Source organism: Apium graveolens, unplaced genomic scaffold, assembly GCF_009905375.1.
Source record: "Apium graveolens cultivar Ventura unplaced genomic scaffold, ASM990537v1 ctg8293, whole genome shotgun sequence".
Classification (NCBI taxonomy): domain Eukaryota; kingdom Viridiplantae; phylum Streptophyta; class Magnoliopsida; order Apiales; family Apiaceae; genus Apium; species Apium graveolens.
In genome coordinates, this window is record NW_027421058.1 from 3,365 (window position 1) to 15,397 (window position 12,033).

Genomic DNA, 12,033 nt, shown 5'->3' on the forward strand with positions numbered 1-12,033 from the left:
ACTTGAGCTGCTTAACACCCAACAGATTCCTCATTTTCTCAAACTTTGCTACGGACAGTGCTTTAGTGAGAATGTCTGCACGCTGCTCATTTGTGGCTGACATATTTAATTTTGATCAGACCTTGTTCCACGCATTCTCGTATAAAATGATAGCGAATGTCCTATGTGCTTGCTCCTACCATGGAAGACCGGATTCTTGGCGAGATCAACAGCAGAATGATTATCGATATATAACATGACAGGCCCGCGGCATTCAACCATCTGAAATGTAACTAAGAACTCGTTGCAGCCATATCCCTTGACAAGCAGCTGTTGTGGCTGCCATAAATTCTGCTTCACACGCCGATAATGCAACACAATCTTTGTTTTCTGGAAATCCAAGTTATTGAGACTGTCATCAAGGTAAACGCCACTCACCGGTGCTCTACGATCATCCACACATCCTGCCAAGTCGCTATCTGAATAACCTGCCAGGCAAATAGTTACCTTTTCCAGCCTTGTACAGTAATCCAAATCCAAGGTTCCTCGTACATAACGCAATATTACTCTAGCTGCAGAGAGATGTAACATAGTTGGGCGTTCCATGAACCGACTGACACTCCTACTGCATAGGCGATATCAGGCCTGGTGTGCACTAGGTAGCGCAAACCTCCAATTATGGATTTAAATTCTGTCGGGTCACAGGTTCACCATTTTCATCTTTGTGCAGCAGAAATTTCGGTTTCCATAGGATATCTGACGGGATTACAGTCACTCATACCCGCCTTCTCCAGAATTTTCTTAGCGTAAGCCGTTTGTTTTAGTTCAATAAACCCCTGGCCTTGCTCGACTTCCAGACCAAGATAATAAGTGAGTCGTCCCAAATCAGACATCTCAAATTCCCTGCCCATTTGCTCCTTGAAGTTGATTATGTGTGAAGTACTGGTGCCGGTGATCAAAAGATCATCACGTAGACACCAACGGCCAATGACTCGGTTCCATCTCTCCTGGTGTAAACAGCGTGCTCAAACGGACATTTAACAAACCCCAAATTGTGAAGACATTTATTGAGCTGAGCATACCAGGCCCTCGGTGCCTGACGTAAACCGTAAAGGGCCTTTAACAACCTGTACACCTTTGACTCTTGTCCTCTTTTAACATACCCTTTAGGCTGCGCGACATACACCTCTTCCTGCAATTCTCCGTGAGGAAAGCTGATTTTACATCAAGATGGTGTACTTCCCAAGAATTCTTTGCCGCAAGAGCTAGTAAAAGTCTTACTGTTTCAAGCCGTGTAACCGGGGCGCAAACCTCCTCATAATCTATCCCATGTTTCTGAACATAACCCTTTGCCACTAACCGAGCTTTGTGTTTACAACCTCGCCATTAGTATCCTTCTTAGCCTTGAAAACCCACTTTAAGTCGATGGCTTTATGCCCCTTAGGCAGGTCTGTAGAACCCAGGGTCGGTTTTTCTCGATAGCATCGAGTTCAGCTTTCATTGCGTCCTTCCAGATTCGACTCTTAGTAGCTTGCTCATATAACACAGGTTCATCGATGCTCAACAAGTGCAATTCCTCTATTAACTCTAAGTCTTCATCTTGAGCATAAATATCATTCAGATTTCTGAACCTCAAAGGTGCACTACTTTCGCTTGAGGTAGCTGAGATACTTCCTTCGTTTATTTCAGATCTAGATTCAGTACTCTGAACGACAGACGCATTAATTTGAGGAGTTGCAGTCTGACTCTGACTCGAGGTACGGCTGCTTGATTGCGGTATGGTCACAATGGTGTCTTCACTGTCTGCGGTTTCAGCCTCAGGTTCAATATCTTCTATTCCCACCACTATGAACTTTCCAACTTCGGCACTTGTCGATTCACTGTGATTCCAGGACCAGCTTTTCTCTCTTCAAAACAAACATCCCGACTGACATGTATAACTCCTGTGGTTGGGTCATACAGCCGATGGGCCTTTGTGCCCGGTTCTCTACCAAAGTACACAACTCGTTTGCTTCTGTCATCCAACTTTTTAACATAGACATTTGGAATTTTCATGTAAGCTACGCACCCAAACACACGAAGTTGATCAACATGAGGTTTTTCACCATACCAGGCCTCGTGAGGCGTGATTTCTGAGAGGGCTCGAGTGGGCAATTTGTTGAGTACATAAACTGCGTGTCTAATGCTTCTCCCCACATTTCAGATGGAACATTCCACTCTTTTAGCATACTCCTGCCCATAGCTACCACTGTTCTATTACGCCTTTCGACCACCCCGTTCTGTTACGGAGAATATGGTGCTGTGTGTTGTCTCAAAATGCCCATCTCTTCACAAAATTTATTGAACTCTGTCGAGCAGAACATCTCCTCCGTTTTCAGTCCGTACTACTCGATTCCTGGTGTAACACCATTCTCAACTAGAGCTTTAAAACCCTTGAAAGCTGTCAGTTGCTTCAGATTTTGCTTTGAGCATGTAAACCCACATCATTCTAGTAAAATCATCAACTGTAACATAAAGTATTTATCCCCGCTGGTGTTATGGGAGTGATAGGGCCACATACATCTCCATGTATTAATTCTAAAACACGCTATTCGCAGAAAAAAACAGAGTGAGAAGGGAATGGCTTACGTGAGGTTTTTTGACATGAGGCAGCCCTACATGTTCCTGCTGGTTGCATCACCTTGGTAGGCCACCAAACCATTTGTTTCCGGGACATAAGTTGCATAGCTGTAAAGTTGACGTGACCAAGGCGTAGATTCCAAAGTCGTGTCTCATCTTCCACCTTTGATAGTAAACAGTCACCTCGAACTCCCTTGACACATAGCTTGTACAATCTGTTCGTACCTCTTTGTACCTTGATTAAGAGTTTTCCATCTGCGGTGTATACCCACAAACATGTTTCCATCAAGAACAACTCGATTACCTTCCTCGGATAATTGACCCAGGCAAATTATGTTATTTCTGAGGGTTGGTATATAGTATACGTCTTTTAGTTCACGTTCTTCACCATTTTTACACACAAGCTTCACAGTTCTTCTTGCCTTTTATGTGTACCATAGACCCCGTCACCAAACTTCACTTGACCCATAACAGTTTCATCTAAATCTTTGAACTTTCCACGACTGCCCAGTCATGTGACTGCTGGCACCATTGTCTAGATACCACGTGTTGTCCTCCTCCGTATTAAGTTTAGTGCCTCTGTTGTTGTCGATCTTGTCGAATTCAGCCACAAGCAATGCGGGCTCATCATCAGTGATTTGAGTTAGATTTGCCTCAGCTCGTTGTTCTCTGTCTCTCCTTGGCTTACGGCATTCAGAAGCAAAATGTCCGTGATTATGACAGTTAAAACATTTGACTCTGCTCCTGTCACGAAACATTCGACCGTCCTTACGGTAATCTCCATTTCCCCCATTTCCTCCTTTGTTAGCTCGCTTCAACCATTCGTCCCGTGTAAACAACAGTTTGGTCTCAGTGCCTTCACGTCGTGACCACTCCTCTTCAGTAAGCATGAGCTGGCTGTTATTCACTTCATTCTGTCCGCGTATTCTCTCCTCGTGTGCCTTGAGGGATCCCACAACTTCTTCTAACGGACATTTTCTCCAAATCTCCAAATTGCTCAATCGCTGATGCAATTTGAAGAAACTTCACAGGTACTGCTCTCAAGAGCTTTTTGACGACATACGTCTCATCAACCTTCTCTCCTAACATCCGGATGTTGGTCACCAGGCTATTCATCTTCATGCAGAAATCATCTAGCTGTTCTGTATCTTTCATGACAAGAGACTCAAATTCAGCCTTAAGAGTTTGAGCTTTCGCCTTTTTAACTTTGTCTGCTCCAGGTGAACCGTTTTTATTGCCTCCCAAGCTGTCTTTGAGGTCGTTTTGTCAGCTATTGACATTAACAGATCTTCACCTATCCCCTGATATATAATAGCCAAAGCTCGCTTATCCATCTTGTCTTCAATTGCAGCATCTGCGTCTTTGGGTTCAACCGCATCCCATACACCATGGGCCTGCATGAACACACGCATTTTCATAGCCCATGCTGTGTATTTGTCTTAGTTAGAATTGGGTAGCTTAAACCGAAAGAACCTTCTTTTCCCTTGTTGGTCTCCATTTGCTTGAAGTGTGGCTTGCGATCGAGTGAGGCTCTGATACCAGGTGTTTAAATATAAGCAAGAACAATACTGTTAACAGAAATGAAAGCAGCTATATTGATAATGATGAGTTTTACAATCTGAGAAAGGTTAACTAAAACAAATGCAACTGAAGCAAATTTATCTAAACTACTGAGCCTAAACTGATAGATACAAACCAGGGCTAAACACCTTAGTTTTCTCCACGACATTATTCTCCTAACTACACATCCTAACAACTCTGGAGTCCTACTCTTACTGCAATACTAATACTAGTGACCGGCTGATTTATTTAAACAATAAACAAATAAAACGTTTAGATTAATTCCAATAATTAGGAGTACTAGCTCTATCAGAAGTGCTCAAGATAACTATAAACTTGTTGCACACAACACACACATTGCATTTCTTTTTGCGGCTTGCAATGGAAGAAGGGGAGTTGGACAATAGGTCACTGCAAGAAATACTGAAATGCGTTGTTGCCCTCGTATGTGCAGTTTTTGTTGTTATATCTATTTCCATTGAACATGGAATTCTTTCTCTTGGCAAGGTATATTAATGTTATTATTCATTTATCGAATTTCTATATATGGCTAATGACTTATGAGATTTATTGATTTAACCTAATGAATATGTTGTACTACTTGTTTATTTGGGTTATGACAGTTATTTCATAAGCGATAAAAGAAGGCCATGACAGAAGCCTTGGAAAGAATGAAAGCAGGTTAGAAAAAATACAAGTAAATACTATTACTCAGTTGTTTGTTTGAAGTGATTCTGAAGTAGAGAGTTGACTATGGGTTGATTGCTGTTGATATGCAGAATTGATGATACTAGGATTTATATCTTTGTTACTAAGTGTGAGATGACTTGCGTTGTCAAAATATGCATCCCTATCAAACTTGGAAAGATACTGGTTCCGTGCCAGCACTACAATGAGGGAGGTCTCTATGACAATAAGGGAGAAAATGAAGGTGGTGACAGGAGAAAACTGCTTTCATATGCAGAGACCGTGATATTAGATGGAAGTTTGGCTGCTAGGGATGAACACTATCGTGCTGTCAATATACATCCTCTCATATGTAACTATGTAGTGCACTAGTATATACTATGAAACCGGCCTAACAATCTTTTTATCGGGCCAGGGAAGAATTTCATTAATTTCGTTTAAAGGGGTACACGAGTTGCACATGTTTATATTTGTCCTTTTAGTCTTTCATGTTTTGTACAGTGTAATCCTCATTGCTCTCGGACAAGCCAATATAAGATTTTTTGGTCTTTTCAAAAGCCGTTAAATGCTTTTCTTCCTTGAACAGAGCCATGGTGTATGAAAACCAAATTGGTCAAGCCAATTGTCATTTTAGCCTATTTGAAGTCTATTCAACTACTTGTTTCAGAAATATTAACTTATTGTTCTCAACTAGAGACAGAGTTTCTGTATTTACTTTATTATATAAAATGGCTCCGGGCTCAATAAATGTCTACCACATATTCTTGATGTATTTTTTCTTATAATCGTGTACAGTACCCACCAACGCGTACATTGTTGTTTCCTGTGCTTTTTTACTTTTTGATCACTGTATTGGGTGGATCCCTTCCTTTCAACCGAGCTTGAATTAGCAGATGCTCAATGTTTTCTCTAAAGCTAAATCAACCAAAAGATTTTATTATGGGATTTATCTATTTAAAGTGTTTTGAATAAGATGTTCCATAGTTTAGAGTAAAACTTCTAGAATTATAATGAGATTGTAATAGTGAGATCTAGAAGATGATAACTTTAGACTTAAATAGTTCTTGATCATAGGATAACTAATCGGAAGTTAGTCAACCCACGGAGATTGGTACATACTATGCTTGCTCCCTTCAGGAGGATGTCTGTTCTCATAGGCATTTGTCTGGTAACATTATAGCTAGTATGTAGGTGCTTATTAGGGAATAAGTTCACTAAGATGACTCGATAAGTTGGACAACTAATGGAGTTTACTTACGTGTCAATAGTTATTCACTGAGTGATAGTTGTACAAGTCCTTAGACTTGAAATCGTTAAAGTTATCTTGTATATAATGAACTATGATTTGGTTTAGTCCTAAGTCTCAAGGACAACCATTAGGTCTATTATGGGCATAGGGATTTGTGTATTGAGATAGTTAACGTCAATAGAGGATCTACCACTTCCAGTATTGGAAGAGAATATCATATGTTATTCTTAGTATGCGAGTTCTGGAATCTCTGGACAGAGTGTATGAAATTAAAAATGAGTTTCTAATTTGCATTAATATGAACTTTGCATTATGAATAGGAAATCATATGATTAAATTTGATAGGCCTGACACAAGATGTGTGCCTTGTATTTAATCAAGATATTGTAAGGGTAGAAGGAATTCATTGTACGGTACTAACCAGGTTCTTGGTATTCTAAGAAGTGAATTCATATTATCCGGATAGTCCCGATATGTTGAGAAGCATCAATCACGATGTAGAATAAATATAATTAATCAGTTAATTATACTTAATGAATTTTAGAATTCATATAAATAATAAATAGAAGGTTTATTATTATTTATTTCTACTACCGACTTAATATTGAACCTAGAGGGTCACATCATAAAAAGATTTATTTATTGATGAAGGTATTTTGAGAGAACAAATTGTTTTCTAAAGAGTTTAGAAAAATTATAATGATTAAAATAGTTTTAATTATTATTTAAACATTTTATAAGATAAAGTGTGGGATTTATATAATAATGTATATTGATATATTAATTATATCAAAACCTAGTGAGCCCTATATAAAGAATGAGTTTTGGCATGCACTTATATTTTTGTAAAAACTTAGTTGTCACCCTCTCCTTCTTCTTGATCTTCTTCTTGATCTCTCTCTCTCTCAAAAGAAAAGGGCACCACTTTTATAAAGCTTCATCTTTATAAAAGCTTCATCAAAAGGATTATTCTTGGTGAATACCAGTAGAGTGCTTCATACTCTGAGGAGCAACTGCTAGCATCCATTGTATTAAACTTCAATTTTCAAGTTATGATTATGATTCCTCCGCTCCCTTGATTTTATATGTTTTTCTATATGTACGATACATGGTTTTATGTAATAATTGTTATATCATGCTTCCGCTCGTCCGTAAATTCCTTCATTGGTATTAGAGCCAGGTCCTGAATGTAGAGATTCACAAAAAAAATCCGATTTTTTTATGCATGTATGGATTTAATATGATTTTTGCAAATTTATTTAGATTTAATTATGAATTAATTCGAAATAATTTTTGCATTGGATTTTGACCACTGATCTAGGTTCTATAAGTATTGTAGATCATCTAGGTATTGTTATTCATAATTTTATGATATGTAAATTATTTGTTATGAATTTTTTTTTAAATTGTTTTAATTAAAATTCATAAAATAATTATGCATGTGAATAAATATGAATTTAATATTTGTTTCCATCCATTTCCTGACCTTGTAATTGTTGCTACAGTAAATGAGTTCGTCAGTTTTTGTTTTGGGACTTAAATGCAATAACAGTTACAAAAGGGGCCAATAATGATAATAATAATAGTTATTATTTTTTTTGCCACGGAATGTAAATTTTTTTATTACTCTCTTAAATCATTACAAAGAATGGCATAAAGATCCGGGTGGACATCTCCCACCTCCCGATACGATCAGCTACTAAATTACTATGTCTCGGCAAATAGTGAGCCACAACATTTGCAGAGCGTTTAACAAATCTTAACAAAACGTTTTTACGACTTAGATCCTCCATCATAGTCCTGCATTCCACAATCAATCTACCCATGTATGAGAAGCTTGAAAATGAGCTGCGGATCAGTTGAACCACTTGAAGACAATCAGTCTCCAATACAACATTGCTCCGCTGATTGTTCTTGATCCAACTTAGAGCCTCGGGAATTTCTAAAGCCTCTGCGAATTCAGGAGCCACCCTGCCTACAGAACATTTAGTAATAGCTCGAACGAAGTCACCATAATGATCCCTGATTATGAAAGCATAACTATGTCTTGCTGGGTCTTCAAATAGTGCAGCGTCGGTGTTGATCTTGACACAATTTAACCGGGGGGTGCCTTGTTCTTGACCATCCTCCGGGCATATATAGCCCAAAGAACTATCGAAGCTCTTGTCTTGAACAGATTTTCATTGGTTAAGAATAGATAACGTCGAATTTACCAACTCCTGAGATCCAGAAGCATGTTGCTTCCAAACTATGTCATTACGATTCTTCCACAGCATCCAACAGATTGTTACCAGTGTGTTTGTATCATCCTTATTGCTGTGATCAAACAGCAGCTGAAGCCAATCTGAAAAGTTTGTATTCACACCTTGTGGAGGATAAAAATTGGATAACTAATAGCAGTGCTCTGCAAAGGGATTAAAAATAAGACGTGTGCAATAGATTCCTCCTCTAAATTGCAGATGGGACAAAGAGAGTTCACCTGTATGTTTCTTACTCTAAGGAGGTCTTTTGTTGCCAAACAATTGGTAGCAGCACGCCAAAGAAAATGCTTTACCTTAGAAGGAATTTTAAGATTCCACAGCTTTCTCCAAAACCTGTAATGTTAGTTGTGGATTGATTAACTTTGAGCTCCTGTAAAATGAAATAAGCACTTTTAACAGAATAATGGCCCATCTTCTCATGGCGCCTGTACTAGAAATCATTCACCACATATTGCAAAGGAATAGAAAGAATGATTTCAGAATCTCTCTCTTCAAACAAATCTCTTATCAAATCCTCATCCCAACTGATCTCCTCTATTCTCATAAGCCAAGAGACTTTTTGATTATCCAAAGATGCACCATGCGTGTGAATATAAGGATCTGCAGCTGTGGGAAGCCAGGGAGTGTTAATTATATCAATATCCTGCCCATTACCAACTCGACAACTGATACCCTGAGACAATAGACTTTGAGCTTCCTACACACTTCTCCAAATATAGCTTGGATTTGAGCCAAACGTAGCAGTTAAAAACGATCCATTAGGGTAGTAGCGAGCTTTGAAGACATGGCTGACCAGTTTATCCGGAGCTGAGAGTAATCTCCAGGCTTGTTTACCTAAAAGAGCAATGTTGAAATCTCTTAAGCTCTTGAACCCCATGCCACATTGCACTTTTGCTGCACAAAGTCTACTCCAAGACATCCAGTGAATGCCACTCCCTTTTAAAATGTCCTTACGTCACCAGTACATAGCCATAAGCATTTCTAGATCACTACATAAGTTTTGTGGCAATAGAAAAACACTCATGCAGTAGTTAGTTAATGTGTGTGCTGCTGATTTGATTAGGACTTCCTTACCGAATTTTGACAACTTCTTTTTATCCCAACCTTTGAGTTTATCCTGAAGCCTGTCCTTTATATATCCAAAGACTGCTGATTTCTTTCTAGATAGTGTACTTGGAAGCCCCAAATAGAAGCTATTATTACTGGATTCCTTAATTTTAAGATGAGAGAACAACTGTTGCCTTAATTGTGAGGAGCAATTTCTACTGAAGAAAGCAGAAGACTTGTCCGCGTTTATTTGTTGTCCTGAAGCTCTCTGAAAAACGTCTAGCATATCTAACACATGACGAGCACTATCAACCTCGTCTTTACTAAAGATATAACAATCGTCAGTGAAGAACATGTGTGATATTGAAGGAACATTTCTAGCTACTTTAATTCCCTGTATCAGACCTTTCCTCTCATAATCATGAATCAAATATAAACCTCTCGATACAAATCAGAAATAAATGACTCGATAATGGGTCACCTTGTCTAAGTCCATGAGTAGGTCTAATATTGCCAAATAATCTCCCAGAGTGACTGATTTGGTAGCTAACCGAGGAGACACAAGACAGAAAAATACGAGTTACTTTCACTTGAAATCCCATTTTTTGAAGTACTGCTTCGAGAAACCTCCACTCTACTTGATCATAGGCTTTGCTCATGTCTAGCTTAAGGGCCATCCAACCTTGTCTGCCCTTGTTCTTTCTTTTCAGAAAATGCATAACCTCATATGCAACCATAACATTGCATGTGATTAGGCGTCCTGGAATAAAAGCACTCTGCGTGTCAGAAATAATAGAATCAATTATTAAGTTCAAACGATTTTCTATTACTTTCGAAACAATTTTATAGACTACATTGCAGAGAGAAATGGGTCTCAGGTCAGTCATGAGCAAGGGATTTTTCTTTTTCGGAATAAGAACTATATTAGTACCATGAAGCTCATGATCTATGACATCTGTTTCAAAAAATCGTTTCACAATGCTTACTATATCGGTACCCACTATATGCCAGTGTTTTTGATAAAATCCCGGACTCATTCCATCAGGACCCGGTGATTTTTCTGGGTACATATGGAACAACGCTCTCTTCACTTCTGCCCTGACACTGCTGCTAGTAGCGTGGTATTCTGCTCCTCCGTAACCTTTTTCTGAATACATTCGATTACCCTACTCGAGTCTGTATTAGAGGCTGTGAATAAAGTTTCAAAATAACTGAACATTACTTCTTCTAAACCCGAGCCCCAATCCACTAACACACCATCTGGATTCTGTAGGCCTCTGATTTGACTTATAGTTCTTCGATTCTTGGCTGCAGCATGAAAGAATTTTGAGTTTTGATCACCCTCTTTTAGCCAATGTTGCTTTGAGCGTTGCCTCCAAAAGCATTGTTGTTGAGCATACACTTTCGCTAGATTTTCTTGATTCTCTTTGGCAACTTTTACTGAGTGTGAATCTCTTCTTCCTTTCAATGACTTGAGCACCGTTTATGCTATTGAATTCTTCTTTGAAAGCTTCCGGTGATTTCGTGGCCCCAAGCTGACAACACTTCCGTGCACTCTGAAATTCTATCGTAAAAACTGTGACCAATATTTCTATCCCAAACATCTTTAACCAATTCTTGGCACATAGGCTCGCGTAACCACGCGTTCTCAAACCAGAAATGACGGATTTTAACTTCATTTTGGGTTCGAATAAATTCTAAGAACAACGAACAGTGGTCTGAGGTTGACATTTCCAAATTGGTGAGAGAAGCATTTTTAAATAGATTCATAAAATTACTAAAATTAATGTTGAACGTGTTTGGTTTCCTACAAAAAAGATAATTAAGAATTAAGTTGGTTTCCTATTAAAATTAATTTGAATTACTAAAATTAACCTGTGCAATTAGATATTAAATTGGATAAGAATTCATAGAGTTTGTAGTTATATTAGATACTTGATTTTTTTAAAACTTTATTTTGCAAGGTGTTAGTGTACTTTTTACGAATGTGTTAACCAACCAACCAAACAACATCATGTTTCACTTATAATTGTATATTATAGATTTTGAGAGACGATTTTATAGCATTAAAAGAATTTTTTAGGAGACAAGAAACACAAATTAGACATTCATCGGATTGAAAACTCTAATTTTATAAATTTTTATCTCATGTTTATTATTAAATTTTTATTTGTTTAATATATTAAGAAGTTTATAATCACACAAAACAAAACTGTTTCTCCACACACTTGTGTTAGATATAAAAAATTTGAAATTGGTGTTGATATACTCTAAAGCATATATCTAACATATGTGTCCACTTGGTTGTGCCGTCGTTGGTTATATTTTTAAACCAAAACAAATATTCCATAGGTATTCTTTAATCGTTAGATATATGGTGTCGTCAACACACGTGTTAATACACATATTATGACAACCCAGGTCAAATTCTCAACCTTTTTCAGAAATCGTATCAAATAATCTGAAGCCCACCGTTCCAAATACAACCAATTTGTGCAACGACTAGCCGCCACAAGTTCCCAAAATATCATGATTTGTTGGTGCACATAATAGTAGTACTTTGCCTTCTAAACTGAACCGAAGTTCCAATTTTTATCGATGTTGGACTGGGGTGTTACAACTCCCCCACTT

General features: G+C 38.1%; 2 protein-coding genes across 2 annotated transcripts; both read right to left on the minus strand.

The window, feature by feature from the left end:
* Positions 1–695: 695 nt before the first annotated feature.
* LOC141704843 (uncharacterized) lies at positions 696–3,067 on the minus strand. The gene is made up of 7 exons (XM_074508007.1): positions 3,034–3,067; positions 2,660–2,853; positions 2,090–2,258; positions 1,940–2,039; positions 1,439–1,886; positions 1,076–1,171; positions 696–986 (listed from the first exon to the last, which is right to left on the minus strand). Exons 1-7 carry the CDS (start codon positions 3,065–3,067, stop codon positions 696–698), a joined length of 1,332 nt encoding a protein of 443 aa, XP_074364108.1.
* A 7-nt stretch (positions 3,068–3,074) lies between these two features.
* On the minus strand, positions 3,075–4,010 carry LOC141704844 (uncharacterized). Its single transcript, XM_074508008.1, has 3 exons — positions 3,893–4,010; positions 3,703–3,809; positions 3,075–3,602 (listed from the first exon to the last, which is right to left on the minus strand). Exons 1-3 carry the CDS (start codon positions 4,008–4,010, stop codon positions 3,075–3,077), a joined length of 753 nt encoding a protein of 250 aa, XP_074364109.1.
* Positions 4,011–12,033: the final 8,023 nt, after the last annotated feature.

Bases quoted from the DNA above. Each gene is read 5' to 3' on its own strand.
- LOC141704843 (XM_074508007.1), bottom strand. From the start codon at position 3,067: ATGGGTCAAGTGAAGTTTGGTGACGGGGTCTATG. The intron at 2,040-2,089 runs GTATGGTGAAAA...TTGGGTGCGTAG, and splicing joins ATCACGCCTCACGAGGCCTG to CTTACATGAAAATTCCAAAT. The intron at 987-1,075 runs GCACCGAGGGCC...TGTTTACACCAG, and splicing joins CCCTTTACGGTTTACGTCAG to GAGAGATGGAACCGAGTCAT.
- LOC141704844 (XM_074508008.1), bottom strand. From the start codon at position 4,010: ATGCGTGTGTTCATGCAGGCCCATGGTGTATGGGATGCGGTTGAACCC. The intron at 3,810-3,892 runs GTGAAGATCTGT...CACCTGGAGCAG, and splicing joins TATTATATATCAGGGGATAG to ACAAAGTTAAAAAGGCGAAA. The intron at 3,603-3,702 runs GTGACCAACATC...AAATTGCATCAG, and splicing joins GCATGAAGATGAATAGCCTG to CGATTGAGCAATTTGGAGAT.